Genomic DNA, 22,043 nt, shown 5'->3' with positions numbered 1-22,043 from the left:
ACCTCAGTTTTCTTTTATGTGAGACAGAAAATAATTTAACAACTCTATTGTCCCTGGTTGTTTCATGAGGACATCATGAGAAAAATTCATCTTAAAATACACATAAAAGAAACTTGTTATGAAAATATTATCTTTAGCACTCAACAGTCTGCCTTTAATCAATGAAAATAAGTTTTAAATAATCTTTTCTTAATCTGCTCTCACATAATTTGTGGCAGAAGTGGAACATACAACATACACCATAAAGAGCTTGTCAAATATTGGCATTTTAATTCAGCTACTGAGAAGAAACTAATTTTAACTAAGAGCACAGATTTTTGAGGTTAAATCATTATTAAATATCTGGCTTACCCACCTTTTCAAGTCATCAAATACATCTGGCAACAAAAAGTTTAGCAATGACCAAAGTTCTGATAAATTGTTTTGCAAGGGAGTACCAGTCAAAAGAAGTTTGTTATCAGCATTGAATCGTTTTAACTCCCTGATTAGACGGCACTTCATATTCTTAATCCTGTGTCCTTCATCTACTATTAAGTATTTCCAATAGCAATGCTAGAAAATGAATTGAGGAAAAAAATTTTTAAACAATTATCTCACAATTTTTCTAACAAGAATTCTAAAAATAAAACCACTATTATGAGGAATGGCTGTTGAATTTTATCAAATATATTTCAGTAACTACTGAGCACTAAGATGATCATACTTTTATCTGATTCACTTATGAGGATTCCTAAAACTGACAGATATTTATGTTCCTGGAAGAGCCCTACTTCATTATGCAATAAAGTTTGAACTCCACATATTCTGAATTTAAGATTTCCCCATTCACACCTTAGTCAACGCAGTTGTAGCTTTCATTTCTAATGTTTTCCCAAGTTTTTATATTAATGTTACACTAGACTACCAAAAATTGAGACCTTTTATTAGTTTCATATGCTCTGAAACATGAAATAGTACTAAAATTTTCCCTTCTTTAAGCAATTTATATTTTCACGGAAAGTCATTCACTTTCATAAAGTTGTCATGAAAACTGTCTAACTTTCTCATTTTAATATCTGTGATTTCTAACATATCTTAATCAGGAAAATTTATAATAAATTTATTGTAGTATTTCTGTATCTTAATAAATTAACATACAGAACTACTTCTGGAAATATAAATACCAAGCTGAAAAATACAGGTATACTTGAATAATGGGACTGACAAATTGACAAGAGTACAGAGAATGTTTTGCATTTTACTTTATATATCCCAACAGAATGGGAAAAAAAAATGTATAGTATTATATCTTCTTTATGAAAATAACTAGAAAGGGATTTATTTTCCTGGTAATATGGTAAACCAGAAAACCTGAATTATCTCTCACTGTTAAGACACCTATCTAAAAAATAGCAGATAAAAATATGAAATATCCTTGGCCCAGCACAGTGGCTCATGCCTGTAATCCCAACACTTTGGGAGGCCAAAGCAGCCAGATTACCTGAAGTCAGGAGTTTGAGACTAGCCTGGCCAATATAGTGAAACCCTATCTCTACTAAAAATACAAAAATTAGCTGGGTGTGGCGGCACACGCCTGTTATCCCAGCTACTCGGAAGGCTGAGGCAGGAGAATCGCCTGAGCCTGGGAGATGGAGGCTGCAGTGAGCCAAGATCGTGCCACTGCACTCTATCCTGGCTGACAGAATGAGACTGTCTCAAAAAAAATAAAAATATATATATACACACACACACACACACACACATATATTTATATCCTTTTACAGTCGGTAGATGAGAGAAAGGAAACAAATGATGAGGAATCTGAAAACAAAATTAGCAAATGAACTCAGTTACTTCGGTTTGCACTCAGCAACAAGGGCCCTGGAACCTCACACTCCTATTACCACCAAAAGCTACGATCCTTGAAATGATAACATAAGCTCAGTGAAATGGGAAACCTGGAAGTTTCTAGCCACTGGCAAATGAAATGAACAAGAAAGCTACTATTTCATTACAGGATGGGTAGGAAAAACAAATTAGAAGGGTCTTCGTGTTATTTTGCTGAGTAGAAAACACAAATTACAAGAGTGAATGTAGGCTGGGAGCAGTGGCTCACACCTGTACTCCCAGCACTTTGGGAGGCCTAGGCAGGTGGATGGCTTGAGCTCCTGAGTTCGACACCATATCTCTACAGAAGATACAAAAATTAGTCAGGTGTGGTGATGCATGCCTACAGTCCGGGCTGCTCAGGAGACTGAGGTGGAAGGATCACCTGAGGCAGAGGGTTAGTCCACAGTGAGCTGAGATCGTGCCACAGAACTTCAGCCTGCGTGACAAAGTTAGACCCTGTGGGGTGGGGGAGTGAATGTATAGTATGATCATATGTGTAAATTACATACATGTTAGCTGTAGTTATTTAGTATAAAAGTAGTTCTCAGGTAGAATTACAGGTGCTTGCCGGGCCGGGCACGGTGGCTCATGCCTGTAATCCCAGCACTTTGGGAGGCCGAGGCGGGTGGATCACGAGGTCAAGAGATCAAGAACATCCTGGTCAACATGGTGAAACCCCATCTCTACTAAAAATACAAAAATTAGCTGGGCATGGTGGTGCACGCCTATAGTCCCAGCTACTTGGGAGGCTGAGGCAGGAGAATTGCTTGAACCCAGGAGACGGAGGTTGCGGTGAGCCGAGATCGCACCATTGCACTCCAGCCTGGATAACAAGAGTGAAACTCTGTCCCAAAAAAAAAAAAAAAAAAAAAAAAGAATTACAGGTGCTTTTACATCTTCCTGTACACTATCCTTTGTTTAAAAAAAAAAAGAAAAGAAAAGAAAAAGAAAAAATCGGTATATATTACTTCTATTGTAAAGAAAATCAGGAGTCCCCAACCCCTAGGCCACAGACCTGTAGGAGTTCATGACTTATTAGGAACCAGGCTATATACAGCAGTCTGTTAGTGAGGGAAGCTTCATCTGGATTTACAGCTGCTCCCCACTGCTCCAATTATGGCCTGAGCTCCTCCTCCTGTCAGACCAGAAGGCATTACATTCTCACAGAAGCATGAACCCTACTGTGAACTGCACATCCAAGGGATCTAGGTTGTACGCCCCTTATAAAAATCTAATTTCTGATGATTTGTCACTGTCTCCCATCATCCCTAGATGGAAAACAAGCTCAGGGCTCCCACTGATGCTACATTATGGTGAGTTGTATAATTATGATTATAATCTCGCTCGGTTGCCCAGGTTGTAGTACAGTGGTGTGATCTCAGCTCACTGCAATGTCCGCCTCCCATGTTCAAGCAATTCTTCTGTCCTAGCCTTCTGAGGAGCTGGGATTACAGGAACATGCCACCATGCCTGGCTAGTTTTTGTGTATTTTCTAGAGACGGGGTTTCACCATATTGGCTAGGCTGGTCTCAAACTTCTAACCTTAAGTGCATCTGCCCGCCTCAGCCTCCCAAACTGCTAGGATTACAGGTGTGAGCCACTATGCCCAGCCCTTTTATTTCATTATATATTACAATTTTATAGTAAGAATAAAGTGCACAATAATTGTAATGCACTACAATCATCCCAAAACCATCCCCATGGTCCATGGAAAACTTGTCTTCCACAAAACCGGTTCCTGGTTTTTTTTTGAGACAGTCTCTCTGTAGCCCAGACTGGAGTGCAGCGGCACAAACTCAGTTCACTGCAACCTCCACCTCCCGAGTTAAAGAAATCCTTGTGCCTCAGCAGGGAGCTGGGATTACAGACATGCACCACCACATCCAGCTAATTTTTGTATTTTTAATAGAGACAGGGTTTCACCATATTGGCCAGGCTGGTCTGGAATTCAAGGGATCTGCCTGTCTCAGCCTCCCAAAGTGCTGAATTACCAGCATGAGCCTCCATGCCCGGCCTGGAGTTTACATTCATAAACTGCTAAACTCCTGAGCTAAGACTTCCGCAAATCATATTCCAAAGTTTTACCAGCACACATGCAAAACCTGACAATACTGGTCATAATTACACAAGCCATAATTATTCCATTTATGACTTATGTGTTTTGAGATTTTATATTGAAACCATTAAGTACTTTCCTATCTCCAAACAAGCAAGACAAACCTAAGGGGACTACACTAAGCAGTGTTCTCACATGGTAAGAGAAAGGAAAAACAAAGCAGTAAAGAGAAAAATGAATGAGGTCAAGCAGGGAGGAAGAAGCTCAAAACACCAATAAATGAATTAACAGAAGGCACAAAAGAAAAAAGGTCAATTTTCCAATTGTTACGCTAACTGGACAATTAATAAGTAACTAGCTAGAACATCAGGAAAAACAGAAATGAAAATTTTACCAAAAGTCCAATAAGATAGTCTAAAAACAACTTGTCTTCAAATACTCTTATTTGATTAAAATACAAAGGATAGGTAAATTCCATATATTCAAAGAACCTGTCACAAATATATCTGTAGTATCTTCAGAGATTAGGTCTATTTCTGGATGATTCTAAGATATTAAAATGGCATTACAGCCATAGGTTAAACTGCCATAAGCTTTAATTATATTGCTACAAACGACAACCTTCACCCCAATCACTCTGTTAATATAAGCTTGCAGGTTCTACAGGCATATGTTCAATATAATCTATTCCTTTAACAACAACTAAATTAAACAAATGCTTCCGGATGGTAAGAAAGCAGTATAAATTAAGAAAAACATCCTTTATATATTACAAAGAAACCAATGAAGACCATTTGTACCTGTAATGCATTTCTGTCTCTCATGGCTATTTCAAATGATGTAACCACTACAGGATGAATCTGCAGAGTCCCTTGCCGTTTGTGAATATTCCTTACCAATTTTTGACGTTCCTCCTGGGTTCCATGATATAACATAGTAGGGATCTGAAAAATTGTATACAGATTTATAACAAACTTAAGAAGGAAACATAAACATCGATTATTTGGAACATAGGAATCATTCTGAGAATAAATATAATTTTTTAAAATTTTAGTTCTATTTTTCTGTAACAAAATAAGCCAAGTAATTCTAACAAATCATTGAATTACTACAGGAGAAACTAAAAAAAAAAAAAAAAAATGTCAGGCCCATCACAATGGCTCACACCTGTAATCCCAGCACTTTGAAAAGCCAAGGCAGGCAAATCTATAAAGTCCAGGAGTAGTTCAAGATGAACTTGGGCAACATGGAGAAATCTCATTTCCATAAAAAATACAAAAACTAGCTGAGTGTGATGATACGCAACTGTAGTGTCAGCTACTCACCCAGTGGGGTGAGGTGAGAGGTTCACATGAGCTACTCAGGGGTGTGAGAAGGCTGGCTCATATGAGCCTGGGAGGTGAAGGCCACAATGAACCAGAATGGTACCACTGCCCTCCAGTCTGGGTGACAGAGAAACATCCTGTCTGTAAAAAATATATAGCCAGAAAAACAAATATACGGGCTGGGCAGGATGGCTCACGCCTGTAATACTAGCACTTTGGGAAACCAAGGGGGGCGAATCAGTTGAGGTGATGAGTTTGAGGCCAGCCTGACCAACATGAAGAAACCCCATCTCTACTAAAACTACAAAATTAGCTAGGTGTGGAGGTGCACACCTGTAACCCCAGCTACTTGGGAGGCTGAGGCAGAAGAATTGCTTGAACCTGGGAGGCAGAGGTTGCAATGAGCCGAGACTGCACCACTGCACTCCAGCCTGGCGAGTGAGCAAGAATCCATCTCAAAAAATAATAATATATAAAATGAGACAGAGAGTTATGCTACTTCTAGAATACATATATTTCTCATGAGGCAAAAATGCACAGAAGGGCTGGGCACGAGGGTCACAGTGGCTCACACCTATAACCCCAGCATTTTGGGAGGCCAAGGTGGGAGAATCTCTTCAGGCCAGAAGTTCAAGACCAGCCTTGCCAACATGACAAGACCCCGTTTCTACTAAAAATACAAAATTAGCTGGGCATGGTGGCACATGCTTGTAGTCCCAGCTACTCAGGTGGCTGAGGCACAAGAATTGCTTCAACGTGGAAGGCAGAGGTTGCAGTGAACCCAGATTACACCACTGCCCTCCAGCCTGGGCAACAGAGACTCCATCTCAAAAAAAAAAAAAAAAGGAAAAAAACTGCAGAAGACATGTACAGAAAAAAAAGTTAAAAAAAAAAAAAAAAAAAAACCCAGAAAACTCACTTCTCAGCCTTTAGGCTAAGATCAAGTGCAGAATAGGCAGAATTTTAAATAAAAATTCTACTTAAGTCTGTCTCACTTGAATCAAATTAACCAATGCATTGAAAATCATTCAGGAATATTTCAGGAAAGATGTCAGAGATTTCCAAAACCTATTCTATATAAATTTAAATTAGGGTATTCCACATATTAAGTCAAATCAGACGCAATAATTATACAGGAACCAACGTAATTATAGAAGTTCTACAATTCCTACAACAACAAAGCAGACGAAAACAGGTAAAATTATAATTTTAACATAAGGAAGCATGTCTTACATCTGGTGTAAATCTTTTGAACTCAGCCATCCAGTTAGGAAGTGTAGATAATGGGCCACAGACAAGAAAAGGTCCTGGTACTCCTCTCTGAATCATCAATGCAATTGTAGCAATGCACTGAACTGTCTTTCCCAATCCCATTTCATCTGCTAATATGCCATTAATTCCATTTTCCCAAAGCATCTAGACAAAATAATAGATACTGCATTTAAACCTGTATATAAACACCTACAGGGTTATAATAGTTTATTTCTTTTTTAAAAAATTCATACCCAAAGATAAGAATTATGTTAAAAACACCATAAATTATAACAACACTGTGAAAAGTCCTTTATCAAAGCCATAAAAGTGCTGGAAGCTTTAACAAGGTAATTTCTACTTCTAAAAATTCACAGTAAAGAAATTAGAAAGGCCGGGCGCGGTGGCTCAAGCCTGTAATCCCAGCACTTTGGGAGGCCGAGGCGGGCGGATCACGAGGTCAAGAGATCGAGACCATCCTGGTCAACATGGTGAAACCCCGTCTCTACTAAAAATACAAAAAATTAGCTGGGCATGGTGGCACGTGCCTGTAATCCCAGCTACTCAGGAGGCTGAGGCAGGAGAATTGCCTGAACCCAGGAGGCGGAGGTTGCAGTGAGCCGAGATCGCGCCATTGCACTCCAGCCTGAGTAACAAGAGTGAAACTCCATCTCAAAAAAAAAAGAAATTAGAAAGTAAGTATGCACACACAAATATATAATAGTGAAACATGATAGAAATGACTCAAATTGTGGTACATCACATTACTAGGCTAAAATAGAAATAAACCAGTATCTTTTATTATGACGATTCATTACCCTAAGCCATTCCATGCCTTCTACTTGGTACCATCGCATCACTCCGCCTGTGAAGTGCTTTGGTTGTTGAAAAGGCACTGGCTGACCATTACATTTCCGGACTGGGTCAAAAAAGAATTTCGCATTCTGCCTAACCGTTTGAGACAATCTATCTTTAATTATACTATTCGACTCTTTATTTTTCTGAAGATCTTCTACACAGAGATTAGTAGAAGAGGAGTTTTCATCCTGCAAAGAAAAAAGTTTAATTAGAAATTTGATACAAAATGCTGCCTTAAGCCACCATTTATCAGAAAATGTGATTAACAAAATCTACCAAGTCATTAGGTAATGAAAAATAAGACTCCATCTGGATTAAAAACTGGAGATATCTCCATCCCTCTACAAATGAAAAACCACTAAAAAAAATAACAACAGGCCAGACACAGTGGCTAATCCTATAATCACAGCACTTTGGGAGGCTTAGGCAGGAAGATCACCTGAGTCCAAGTGTTTAAGAGCAGCTTGGGAAACACAGTGAAACCCTGTCTCTACAAAAAATACAAAAAATTAGCTGGGCGTGGTTGCATGCAACTGCCTGTATCCCAGCTACTTGGGAGGCTGAGGATCACTTGAGCCCAGGAAGTCAAGACTGCAGTGAGCCATCAACACAACCACTACACTCCAGCCTCGGTGACAGGAGACTCTACCTCAAAAATAAAATATAAAAATCTGAGAATAACCTTTACAAATTAAAATGATTACCAGACATATACTTTTGAAAAGACCATTAGAATTGTACTTCTCTTCTAAACTTCTAATATTGCGCTACTCAATAACTAAACTATTACAGAGAAAATACAATACACCTTAAGACTGACGAAAGATATTAACAGACACTTTACAAAAGAAAACATACAACAATCAAGAACATAACAATACACTCTACTTCAGCAGTAATTAGGAAAATGCAAGTTAAAAACCACACAAGATATCATTTCTCATCTAATAAAATGGCTGAAATTAAAAAGACTAACAATATCAAATGCTGACAATGTAAGCTGAAATTTTCATACATTGCTGATGAGAGAATAAAATGACGCGTTTAGGAAAAAAAAAACATCTGTACTTTCTTATGAACATACATTTGCCATATAACACAATTCCATTCCCAAGCACGCAGGCAAAAAGTATAAAAACATGTCTACACATGGACTTGTATACAAACGATCATAGCAGCCTTACTCATAAAAGTCACAAATTGCAAACAACCCAAATGTCTATCAATAAGGAAATGGATTAGAAAATTTTAATATTCATTCGATGGAATACTAGTCAACAATAAAAAGAAACCAGTTACTAATACGCTCAACAACATAAATGAGTATCACAGACATGTTGAGTAGAAAGGAAATAATAAACCAGCCTATAAAAGATGTACAAAGTGGCCTCCTCTGGGTTTAGAGGTGGAAAAATAATTAGAAAGACAGAAGAGATCCCTCTACAATGGAAATGTTCTATACCTTGATTTGGATGGTGGTTACACAAGTGTATGCATGTGTCAAAATTCATTAAAATACATACTTAAGAACTCTTTCTGGCCAGGCGCGGTGGCTAACGCCTGTTATCCCAGCACTTTGGGAGGCCAAGGTGGGCAGATCACCTCAGGTCAGGAGTTCAAGACCAGCCTGGCCAATATGATGAAACCCCATCTCCACGCCCACCTGTGGTCACAGGTACTCAGGAGGCTGAAACAGGAGAATCGCTTGAACCTGCAAGGTGGAGGTTGCAGTGAGCCAAGATCACACCATTGCATTCTAGTCTGGGTGACAGAGACGCCGTCTCAAAGAAAAAAAAAAAAGAACTGTTTCTGTTTCTTACTTACTGACTCTAAGTTATAAAACGAGACCAAAATCCCATAGTAAATTACAGCACATTACATTGAGGCTTTTTCTGTAAAAATCTAACTCAATGTTATAAAAATGACCTTTATCTTATATTTATACTAGCAGGTTATAACTGCAATCATAAAGCAGTTCTTAAACTTAAAAAAGAATAAAAGTCAAGACGTTTACAGGATAAATTTTGGACAAAATTATGATGACTAAACAGAGTATCTCTCATTTTATAAACATAACATTAACTTCCCAAAGGCCTAAAAAAACTTTGATATGTAAATTAACTACCTGAAATTCATATCCATTAGTGAATATTTTTATGTCATGATTATTTTGCTTCCGTATGCAACCCTGTAATTTTAAGGACTTGAGCCATAAAAAAATCAGATAACAAATAACCTCTCTAAATAAAATGAGGGTCAGTGAAGAGCTGGCTCGAAAATCAAGCCTTCTCAAACAGAACTTTTAAGAAACTTTAAAAAATCTTTAAGGTCAGAAGCAAGATTAAGGCATCCCCCACAGGTTCCATAAGATGACTCACCATTTATACCCAGATGGTGTTACAAACACTTGCATCACTGCCAGACTCAGAAGATGAAAGCACATTGCTAGAGCCATAAATTAACATTTACACATCAAGAACGAGCAATAAAACACATAACTAAAGTTGATAAATAGGAAAGAAGAATGTTAGGATATGGAAGATGTGAATACATAGGTGTTTTTTTTTAAAGCAAAGAAACGGGATAGTGAGAAAAATGTACACTAGTGATTAAAGAAAAAGGACTAGTGACTGGGGCGTAAATGACTTCAAATTTAATTTTATATTAAAATTCTTACCTCATTCTTTTTATTTTTTTTAACCACGGACAAAATTTCCTAGTAGATTGAGAAAACAAAAACAAATTAATAATATAAGCAGTTTATTTATTTATTTATTCAACAAGCATTTATTCTGTGCTCATTTTGCCAGGAAATAAGGATGAGATTCTCAAGATAATTAAAATACAGAGAATCAAAAACTAGGGGCCTTCACGCAGAAATAAGCCTACAGACATAACTGGCTCATAATACTTTATAAAATTCTAGCTAATTTGGCAACACTTATACAATGGGATATTTCATTAAATACCATAATTTTCCAGCTTTTTTTTTCTTTTAATCTGAGTAGACTGAGTACAAATTCACACATGACAACAAACCTCCAGTCCTGGGGTCTACAGCCTGTAGACCAACTTCAGCTAAGCAAATACATAGGTATTTTTTTTTTAAGCAAAAGAAAGGGGATAAACTGGAAAAAGCCTCACTTGTTTACAGTTTGTCCACGGCTGCTTTCAAGCAACAATAGCAGAGAATAGGGTTGAGTAGTTGCCCACAAGACTACTCAAAAGAAGGCCGGGTGTGGTGGTTCACGCCTGTAATCCCATCACTTTGGGAGGACAAGGCAGGTGGATCACAAGGTCAGCAGTTCAAGACCAGCCTGACTAACATGGTGAAAGCCCATCTCTACTAAAAATACAAAAATTAGCCAGGCGTGGTATTGCGCACCTGTAATCCCAGCTACTCAGGAGGCTGAGGCAGAAGAACTGCTTGAACCCAGGAGGCGGAGTTGCAGTGAGTCAAGATTGCCACACTGCACTCCAGCCTGGGTAACAGAGTGAGACTCTGTCTTAAAAAAAAAAAAAAAAAAAAAACCAACTACTCAAAAGAGGCTGGGCACAGTGGCTTACACCTGTAATCCTAGCACTTTGGGACGCTGAGGCTGGCAGATCACAAGGTCATGAGTTCAAGACCAACCTGGACAATATGGTGAAACCCATCTCTAATAAAAATACAAAAATTTGCTGGGGGTGGTGGCGCATCCCTGTAGTCCCAGTTACTCGGGATGCTGAGGCAGAAGAATAGCTTGAACCCAGGAGGCAGAGGTTGCAATGAGATGAGATCCTGCCATTCCACTCCAGCCTGGGCAACAGACTGAGACTCAGTCTCAAAAAAACAACCAACAACAACAACAAAAAACCTATTCAAAAGCTTAAAATATTTACTATCTGGCTATTTACAGAAAAAGTCTACCAAACCATGTTACAGCCCACTTTAGGACTCTGTGGACAGAAATCTGAGTTTGTATTCCTGGGTAAGAAGCAAAGACAAATACACTGAAAATACAGAATAAAGTGTTCTGATTTTGAAGTACCTACTACACACTAATGCTGTCACCCAAGCTAGAGTGCAATGGTGAGCTCTCAGCTCACCGAAACCTCCGCCTCCCGGGTTTAAGCGATTCTCCTACCTTAGCCTCCCAAGTAGCTGGAATTATAGGTGTGCACCACCATACCTGGCTAATTTTTGTATTTTTAAGTAGAGATGGGGTTTCACCATGTTGGTAAGGGTGCTCTTGAACCCCTGACCTCGTGATCCACCCGCCTCAGCCTCCCAAAGTGCTGGGATTACAGCCATGAGCCACTACACCCAGCTATTAGATGTAATTTTAAGCTCTATTCCCACACCTGTGGTTTCCACAGTTCCTGGCAAAATGCTACATAAGTCCACCAGGTACTTAAGCACAAGATAATTGGTAGTCAGAGCTATTACTGTTAGCTATAATAACCCAAGAAAACCAGCATAAGGCAGGGCACACTGGCTCACACCTGTATTCTCAGGGAGGCTGACACAAGAGGATTGTTTGAACCCAGGAGTTCAAGAGTAGCCTAGGCAACATGAGACCTCATCACTATCAAAAATTTAAAAATTAGCCAGCTGTAGCCGGGCGCGGTGGCTCAAGCCTGTAATCCCAGCACTTTGGGAGGCCGAGGCAGGTGGATCACGAGGTCGAGAGATCGAGATCATCCTGGTCAACATGGTGAAACCCCGTCTCTACTAAAAATACAAAAAATCAGCTGGGCATGGTGGCGCGTGCCTGTAATCCCAGCTACTCAGGAGGCTGAGGCAGGAGAATTGCTTGAACCCAGGAGGCGGAGGTTGTGGTGAGCCGAGATCGCGCCATTGCACTCCAGTCTGGATAACAAGAGCAAAACTCCGTCTCAAAAAAAAAAAAAAAAAAAAAAAAAAAACATGGTGAAACCCCGTCTCTACTAAAAATACAAAAAATTAGCTAGACATGGTGGTGCGTGCCTGTAATCCCAGCTACTCAGGAGGCTGAAGCAGGAGAATTGCCTGAACCCGGGAGGTGGAGGTGGCGGTGAGCCGAGATCGCGCCATTGCACTCCAGCCTGGGTAACAAGAGCGAGACTCCATCTCAAAAAAAAAAAAAAAAAAAAGAAAAGAAGAAAGGAAAAGGAAGATAGAAAGGCAGGAAGGAAGAAAAGAAAGGAAAACGAAAACCAGAACAATCTAAAGGTGTAAGCCTAGTAGCCACTTAAAAAATAAAAGGACAGGAGTGGTGGCTCACACCTGCAATCCCAGGACTTTGGGAGACTGAGGTGGGCAGATCACCTGAGGTCAGGTGTTCCAGACCAGCCTGGCCAACACGATGAAACCCTATCTCTAATAAAAATTAAAAAATGAGCTGGGCAGGGTGGTGGGCACCTGTAATCACAGCTACTCGGTAGGCAGAAACAGGAGAATCGCTTGAACTCAGAAGATGGAGATTGCGGTGAGCCAAGACTGTGTCCCAGCATGGGCCACAGAGATCCATTTCAACAAAAAAAGAAAAGTCTTCTATGAAGGTCAGATGACATTAGTTTCAGATTAATCTTAAGTCTACCGAAGGTTGGTAGACAGCTTCAAACATTTTGGCAGCTTCACCTATAAATGATACATACTATTAAATTAAAAATATATTTGATGTGATATAGAATATTCCATCCTTACAGCTTTAAGGTGGTTCAAAACCTACCTTTTACTCAACATCAAATGTTAAGTGCCCTCTCCCTTTTATTTTTACCTCTTTTGACATGACCTCTGAAATATTGTATGATTCATCTTCTCTTCCTCTTTTCTTTCTCATGACTATAAAAAAAGAATATTTTGTTTTTTATAGCAATTAAAATAGAAATATAAACACATATTCTTCAAAACTGCAATAAGGATATTTACCTGGCTTCTCTTCACTTGGGTCAACTGAATTTTTACCCTACAAAACAAGGATTCAGAATATTGTTTTTACTAAGGACCTTTAGTATTATACAGTAAAAGGCACTGATTAACTTGAGAAAAAAGTTTCTTAGTTAAGCCACATTCAATTCACTATTATACTTACATGCATGTTATCTTCTGTATTTCCCTACAACTTGTCCATAATTTCTGCTTTTTTCCAAGTTCTCTACTTCTGTCAATATTTTTTTTCCATTTAGAAAAGAAATTTCAAAATTAAACATAGTTGGCAATTTTTTTTTTTTTTTTTTTTTTGGGGGGGAGTTTCACTCGTTACCCAGGCTAAAGTGCAATGGCGCGATCTCGGCTCACTGCAACCTCTGCATCCTGGGTTCAAGCGATTCCCCTGCCTCAGCCTCCCGAGTAGCTGGGACTACAGGCGCTCACCACTACACCCGGCTAAGTTTTGTATTTTTAGTAGAGATGGGGTTTCACCATGTTGGCCAGGCTGGTCTCGAATTCCTAACATCAGGTGATCCGTCCACCTAAGCCTCCCAAAGTGCTGGGATTATAGGCGTGAGGCCACTGCATCCAGCCCATAGTTGGCATTTTTATTTAGAAATTCCATGTACATCTGGCTGGGCGCAGTGGCTCACATCTATAATCCCAGCACTTTGAGAGGCCAAAGTGGGTGGATCACAAGGTCAGGAGATCAAGACCACCCTGGCCAACATGGTGGAATCCCGTCACTACTGAAATACAAAAAAATTAGCCGGGCATGGTGGCGAGCACCTGCAGTCCCAGCTACTTGGGAGGCTAACGCAGGGGAATTGCTTGAACCCAGGAAGCAGAGGTTGCAGTTAGCTAAGATTGTGCCACTGCACTCCAGCCTGGCAACAGAGTGACACTCCCATCTCAAAAAAAAAAAAATACCTAGTACACCTTTAACTGTACATCATGCTAAGATATTCAATAGGTTGAGTATTGAAGGAATATTCACTGTAAATGAAATTCATACATTAACTACAACTCAAAGTAGAAACAAAAGAGAATACTAATAGAAAATTATTAGTAAGGAAGGCAAGGGAAATGAGATGTTAAAAAAAAGTTTCTGGCCAGGTGCAGTGACTCACACTTATAATCCCAGCACTTTAGGAGGACTAGGTAGTAAGACTGCTTGAAGCCAGGAGTGCAAGATCAGCCTGAGCAAAAAAGCAAGACACACACTCCATAAAAAATTTAAAAATTAGCTGAGCATAGTGTTATGCACCTGTAGTCTCAGCTACTCAGGAGGCTGAGTTGGGAAGATGGCTTGAGCCCAGGAGTTCAAAGCCACAGTGAGCTACTACAGTGCTAGTGAACTTTAGGCTGGGCTAGCGAGACATCACCTCTAAAAAAACTTTTTAAAGTTTCAAAGTAAGAGTTGGGAAAGTATTATATCAAGAATAGGTGAACAACATGTATGATAAATCAAAATGACGAAAATATATATAATGAATTTTAAAATTAAGTTACAAAGTCTGAAGATTAAACAAGAAAATACTGAAAAAGAACTCGTGCGATTAGAGTAGGCAGAAATTAATAGCTGACATCTTCAGGAAAAATGCAGAGGGGGAAAAAAATCAAAACCATGGCATAAAAAGCTAGATGGAACTGGCCAGGCAAGGTGGTTCACACCTGTAATCCCAGCATTTTGGGAGGCCAACACGGGTAGATCATCTGTGATCAGGAGTTCAAGACCAGCCTGGCTAACATGATGAAACCCTGTCTCTACTAAAAATACAAAAATTAGCCAGGCATGGTGGCGAGCGCCTGTAATCCTAGCTACTTGGGAGGCTGAGGCAGGAGAATCGCTTGAACCTGGGAGGCAGAGGTTGCAGTGAGCCAAGATCAAGCCATTGCACTCCAGCCTGGGGGACAAGAACAAGACTTCACCTCAATTTTTGTATTTTTAATGGAGACTGGGTTTCACCATGATGGGCAGGTTGGTCTCAAACTCTTGACCTCAGGTGATCTGCCTGCCTTGGCCTCCCAAAGTGCTGGGATTACAGGCATGAGTCACCGCACCCGGCCCACTTCTTTTTTTTTTTTAATACTCTCTCCCAGTAGACTCAGTATTACCAGTTTTAGTTATTCATTTATTTTAGAACAGAGTCTCCCTCTGTCACCCAGACTAGAGTGCAGTGATGCAATCTCAGCTCACTGCAACCTCTACCTCCCATGTTCAAGTTATACCCACACCTCAGCCTCTCAAGTAGCTGGGACTACAGGCACGCACCACCACACCCAGCTAATTTTTGTATTTTTAGCAGACAGGGTCTCATCATGTTGGCCAGGCTGGTCTCAAACTCCTGGCCTCAAGGAATCTACATGCCTCAGCTTCCCAAAGTATTATAGGCATGAGCCACCGTGCCTAGCAGAATTACCAGTTTTAAATAATGGGTTTTGCTGCAAAATAGTATGCAAAATACTTTATCAGGCATTTTAACACCACCATTAACTAGCCTAAGAATCAAATAACTGGACTTAAAAACTACGCTAGCCATTCTGCCTATTGGCATTTTGATACTTCCTATTAAAGGCAGTTTAGCATAGAAACTAAGTGGAAGCTCTTAAACTAATCCTGGGTTCAAATCCACAATTTTCAGCAAGTTAGCATCAGCTCTCACAATCTGCAGTACTTGTGGTTCAATAAAATCATTATGACAATACTGACTCACTGCCCCTAGGAAAAATACAAGCTTGAGTCTGACTCTGGTTATGATATTTTCAAGCAAACAATACATAATCCTGTTTTATTTGTGTTTGTTTTTAAAGATATCTTATTTAATATATATGTTGATTAATATAGAACTCAGGGCCAACAGCACTGTACCTCATGCCTCAATGAAGTTTACCCAAGCCACAGTTTCTCCATAAGGCACATCACAGCTTTTTTGTACTACGAAACACTAGACGGGACTTTGGCACAACAGTTGAGGGCCATTTTAACAGCAAAATCACCAGGCAAAACCATAAAACATGCAAAAATAATGATATTAAATAAAGACCATGAAAAGGACATATGCTTGACATACATATGGTAGCTGAAACAAAGCACAGCAACCCATGTTTGAGCTCAGCATTGGTAAACTACAATTTTTTTCTTCTCTGCACATAAGCGTGTATGTAAATGATCATGATGGTGTCAGGAATCTTGACTTTGGGGTTACAAATAAATTTAAGTGAGTAGGTGAATTCACAAATACACAATCCATGAATAATGAAAAATGTTTTTTATCTTCTTGCATCAGCCTCTATTTATGTAAAATGGGGGAAAAAAACAGTACCTTTACCTAACAAGAACTGTTTAAGAGAAGACATGATAGCACACCTGACACACAGTAAGTACTCAATAAATGTAACCTTTATTATTTCTCTTTTAACTAGCACTTCATTATGCGCTCCAAATAAAATGGCTACTTATAAAATGCCCTGGGCCGGGTGCAGTGGCTCAAGCCTGTAATCCCAGCACACTGGGAGGCCGAGGCAGGTGGATCACGAGGTCAAGAGATCGAGACCATCCTGGTCAACATGGTGAAACCCCATCTCTACTAAAAATACAAAAAATTAGCTGGGCATGGTGGCACGTGCCTGTAATCCCAGCTACTCAGGAGGCTGAGGCAGGAGAATTGCCTGAACCCAGGAGGCAGAGGTTGTGGTGAGCCGAGATCGCACCATTGCACTCCAGCCTGGGTAACAAGAGCAAAACTCTGTCTCAAAAAAAAATAAAAATAAAAATAAAATACCGGCCGGGCGCGGTGGCTCAAGCCTGTAATCCCAGCACTTTGGGAGGCCGAGGCGGGTGGATCACGAGGTCAAGAGATCGAGACCAGCCTGGTCAACATGGTGAAACCCCGTCTCTACTAAAAATACAAAAAATTAGCTGGGCATGGTGGCGCGTGCCTATAATCCCATCTACTCAGGAGGCTGAGGCAGGAGAATTGCCTGAACTTAGGAGGCGGAGGTTGCGGTGAGCCGAGATCGTGCCATTGCACTCCAGCCTGGGTAACAAGAGTGAAACTCCGTCTCAAAAAAATAAATAAATAAAATAAAATAAAATGCCTTGAAGTTTAAATTTGCAGATTCTTTCCAATTAAGCAAGTCAAATTGTGTCATCATCCAAAATAATCCATGGACTAAGAAACTAAAGGATCATACTTTGGCTCTTTCTCAATTTCTTAAATAGTGAAGAATAGATTTTACAGGCCGGGTGCGGTTGCTCAAGCCTGTAATCCCAGCACTTTGGGAGGCCGAGGCAGGTGGATCACGAGGTCAAGAGATCGAAACCATCCTGGTCAACACAGTGAAACCCCGTCTCTACTAAAAATACAAAAAACTAGCTGGGCATGGTGGCACCTGCCTGTAATCCCAGCTACTCGGGAGGCTGAGGAAGGAGAATTGCCTGAACCCAGGAGGTGGAGGTTGCAGTAAGCCGAGATACGCACCATTGCACTCCAGCCTGGGTAACAAGAGCAAAACTCCGTCTCAAAAAAAAAAAAAAAAAGAATAGATTTTACATGTTTCTGCATTGCTTGTATCAAAGTTAGGTTTATCACTCAAGTCAAAATTAAACAATCAAAAAAGTCAGAAGAATACATAAGTATGTCTTCAATATTTAAATGACATAAAAAATATTCTGGCTGGCTATATTACCTTTTTAACTTTTAAAGACTCCTTTTTTCTCTCCAATTTTTCTTTCTTCTTCTGTTCCTATAAGATAAATTTTTCTTATGTCATAAGTGGGAAGTGCAACATGAAAAAAAAACACACACACGTATCAATTCTCAAATAACATGTTTACAATGAAGAAACTAAGGTCTATCATAATTAAAAAACAGGGAGGAACTTGCCTTTGTGGAGTAATGGGACAGATTTATCCTCCTGCCTTAAACAACTAAAATCCAGGTAACATTTATTAAACAATGGTTTTCAAGCAACATGCAGTAACGGACTGTAAACGCTGACAAAAGGGAAACAAGGTTAATCTTCTGACTGCCCAGCTTATTGCCTGATACAATTTTAAAGTACAAAAAATGGAGAAAAATCCAAACAGAGCCCAATAGTCTCTTTGTGTTGAGGAGACAGAATCCAAAACTTAAGAGCAGTAGCATTCCCAGGGTCAAGTACCAGAGAGGACAAAGATGCACAAAGCCAGCTGTTATCTCCTTCTCAGGCTGAGTACTGATACGTGCATGGTAACCAACACCAGAAGAGTCACCAGAAAGAAGCAGGTGGAACCTCTCTTGTTCCAAGGAGGTCAGGCATATTAAGGCACATTCTCTCAGCCAAAGTAGAAAGTCCTCTTAATATACAGGGCATCAATAAGTAGAGTGCTCAGAAAAGGGATCAACTTATTCCGAGACTAAAGCTGTTCTAGACATACCCTCACAAATTTTTAAGACACCAAAAAATTTAAACCATTTCCAAGAGGTGGTGAAAGGGGTAGATGCTATGTAACTCATTAAGTTGAGTATTTGTTTTTCCGTGCCTTATTTTACCATAAAAAATAAAAGGGTTTCAAACAAAGAAAAAAGGAGATTTGACAAACAGCAAAATTTCCACTGATAATTGTTACATGTGGGTGACGGGGACACAGGGACTTACTGTATTCTCTCGATTTGCACAAGTTTTTAAATCTTCGTAACAGCGTAGTGGAAAGACAAACAATAAATACAATAAATGATGTACATCAGATGAAAAGTGCAATGGCAAGAAAAGAACGAGGTAAAGAGAATCAAGTGTGTTAGCAACTTTCTTAAAATTGTGAGAGCAGGTCTCATCTAGAAACCATTTCAGTCAAAGCTCAAAGATGAAGTTAAGCCATACAGTTACTTAAAGGAAGAAGGTCCAGGCAGAAAATAGCAATCACAAAAGCCCAAGACAGGAGGTCTGAATGGTAATGGGATTGAGAAAGGCTGTCAAATTGCTTACAGACTATATATAGACATTATCAGGACTTTCACTTTTCAGAAACAACACAAGCTAGGAGATAGTGTAACATCTTTAAAGTACTCCAAGAAATAAAGTACTGAAGAAAAAAATTCTTCACCCAGTAAAAATCTATTTCAAAAATGAAAGTAAGTGAAGACACTCAACGAAAGCTGAAAGAACTCATCACCAACAGGAAACGCAAATGAATCCATAGTAACAGAAAATAGAGCAATTGGCTATAAGTGAAGACACTCAACGAAAGCTAAAAGAACCCATCACCAACAGAAAATGCAAATGAATCCATAGTAACAGAAAATAGAGCAATTGGCTATCTGTGGATAGAACATGGGGTACAGATGAGAGACAAGAATTATACATGAGCAGAAAGAATTCTTTGGAATCAGTGGGTATGTTCACTATCATGATTGTTATGGCTTCACAAGTATATCCATATAACAAAATTTAGGGAACTGTACATTTTAAATATGTGCAGTTTAGTGTATGACAATTACACCCCAATAGTGACATTTTAAAAATGGAATCCTCAGGAATACAAAGAACGACCCACTAAAAGGCACAACATGAGTAAATCTCAAAAATATGCTGAGCAAAAGTAACAAGACAAAGAATGCACATCTGAGCCGGGCTCGGTGGCTCACGCCTGTAATCCCAGCACTTTGGGAGGCCGAGGCAGGTGGATCACGAGGTCAAGAGATCGAGACCGTCCTGGTCAACATGGTGAAACCCCGTCTCTACTAAAAATACAAAAAATTAGCTGGGCATGGTGGCACGCGCCTGTAATCCCAGCTACTCAGGAGGCTGAGGCAGAATTGCCTGAACCCAGGAGGCAGAAGTTGCAGTGAGTCAAGATCGCGCCATTGCACTCCAGCCTGGGTAACGAGTGAAACTGTTTCAAAAAAAAGAATGCATATCTGAAAGAATATTGAGAAAAAAACAAACTCAGTTTCTCCCTACATACTCAACAATCAACACAAAAGACTTCTGTGACCCAGTGTGTGGGGGTTTTCCCTATACACCCAACAAGCTTATCTGCAGTGACACCAGCTGGGTGTCCTCTACTGGAATTCAATTCTGACACACACTAAGTACCAGGTGATAGAATCATATACCACAGGTTGAGGGTTTAGTCACCAAGACTTTCCCCACCAATTTCAGATGCCAATCACAAGGCCCAAGTTGTTTTACCTGTACTTCTGACTGAATAGCTATAAATCAGGGTTCCGACAAGCCCCTCTTTGGGTTTAACTAATTTGCTAGAGGAGCTCACAGAACTCAAAGAAACATTAATGATTACTGGTTTATTATAAAGAATATGACAGTCTGGGGGCGGTGGCTCACACCTGTAATCCCCGAACTTTATGAGGCCAGGATAGGTGGAACACTTGGGCCCAGGAGTTCGACAAGCCTCGGCAACATGGCAAAACTGTGTCTCTACAAAAAATACAAAAATCAGACAGACATAATGGTGTGCTCCTGCAGTCCCAGCTACTGGGGAGGCCAAAGTGGAAGGAATGCTTGAACTGAGTAGTCGGAGATTGCAGCTGAGATGGTGCACTACACTCAAGCCTGGGCAACAGAGAAAGATTCTGTTTCAAAAAAATAAAAATATTACAAAGGATTCAGATGAACACAAGAGGCAGAGCTTCCGTGCCCTTTCTGGGTGCAACACCCTCTCCAGGAACCTCCATGTGTTCAGCTCTCCAGGAATTCTCCAAACCCTGTCCTTTTGAATTGTTTTATTTTTATTTATTTTATTTATTTTTGAGACACAGTCTTACTTGGCTGCCCAGGGTAGAGTTCACTGGTGTGATCTCGGCTCAGTGAAACCTCCGCTTCCTGAGTTCAAGTGATTCCCCTGGGTTCAAGCGATCCTTCTGCCTCAGCCTCCCAAGTACCTGGGGGCCCAGCTAACTTTTATATTTTTGATAGAGATGGGTTTTCACCATGTTGCTCGGCCTGGTGTCAAACTCCTAGACTCAAGTGATCCGCCCGTCTTGGCCTTCCAAAGTGCTGGGATTACAGGCATGAGACACTGAGCCTAGCCTGCTTTATCTTTGAGACAGGATCTTGCTCTGTCACCCAGACTAGAGTGCAGTGGTGCCATCATGGTTCACTGCAGCCTCAATCTCCTGGGCTCAAGCAATCCTCCTGCCTCAGCCTCCCAAGTAGCTGGGACTATAGGAACATGCCACCTCACCTAGCATATTTTTCTATTTTTGGTATAGATAGAATTTTGCCATGTTGTCCAGGCTGGTCTCAAACTTCCGGGCTCAAGCAATCTGCCTACCTAGGCCTCCCAAAGTGCTGGGGTTAGAGGCATGAGCCACATCCAGCCCTTCTGGGTTTTTAATGAAGGCTTCATAACATAGGCATGATGATTTCTCTCTTCTTTTCCTCGAGATTGAGGGTGAGGCTAAATTCCAACCCTCTAATCCAGGCTTTCTAGTACCTAAGCCATCGATCATCAGCATTAAAAAAGCCACTATTATTTCGAAGATTCCAGGGATTTCAAGAGCTGTATACCAAGAAATGGTGATTAAGACCAACTATTTACTCACAATAGCACAATACCATGATTTAATTTATAGAATTTTCTAGGGAAAAACAATAAGGGTCTATAGTGACATAAAGCAGATCAGTGGTTGCTGGACATCACTGTGGGGTGGGGATCACTGCCAGCACAAAACAACTTTTTGGAGTTCATGGAAATGTACTGTGTCTTGATTGTGCTGGTGGTTACACAGGTCTATATGTTTACTAGTCAAACTCAGCAAACTGTAAACTTAAAATCCGTACATTT

At 40.1% G+C, this 22,043-nt stretch overlaps 1 protein-coding gene across 4 annotated transcripts in view; it reads right to left on the bottom strand.

Moving 5' to 3' along the window:
• The window catches only part of HELLS (helicase, lymphoid specific), a 61,538-nt gene that overhangs the window by 30,207 nt on the left and 9,288 nt on the right, over positions 1–22,043 (bottom strand). For all 4 annotated transcript variants that reach the window (XM_074382608.1, XM_039465355.2, XM_074382607.1 and 1 more), the window contains exons 4-11: positions 17,945–18,001; positions 13,253–13,289; positions 13,101–13,165; positions 10,037–10,075; positions 7,320–7,547; positions 6,484–6,666; positions 4,726–4,869; positions 356–552 (exon numbers count right to left, since the gene is read on the bottom strand). In XM_074382608.1, the coding sequence (XP_074238709.1) occupies positions 356–552; positions 4,726–4,869; positions 6,484–6,666; positions 7,320–7,547; positions 10,037–10,075; positions 13,101–13,165; positions 13,253–13,289; positions 17,945–18,001 (950 nt within the window). The remainder of the gene's footprint in view (positions 1–355; positions 553–4,725; positions 4,870–6,483; positions 6,667–7,319; positions 7,548–10,036; positions 10,076–13,100; positions 13,166–13,252; positions 13,290–17,944; positions 18,002–22,043) is intronic.

This window comes from Saimiri boliviensis, chromosome 12 (genome assembly GCF_048565385.1).
Source record: "Saimiri boliviensis isolate mSaiBol1 chromosome 12, mSaiBol1.pri, whole genome shotgun sequence".
Lineage (NCBI taxonomy): Eukaryota > Metazoa > Chordata > Mammalia > Primates > Cebidae > Saimiri > Saimiri boliviensis.
The sequence above is the reverse complement of the archived record's forward strand: the minus strand, read 5'-3'. Positions and strand labels throughout refer to the sequence as shown.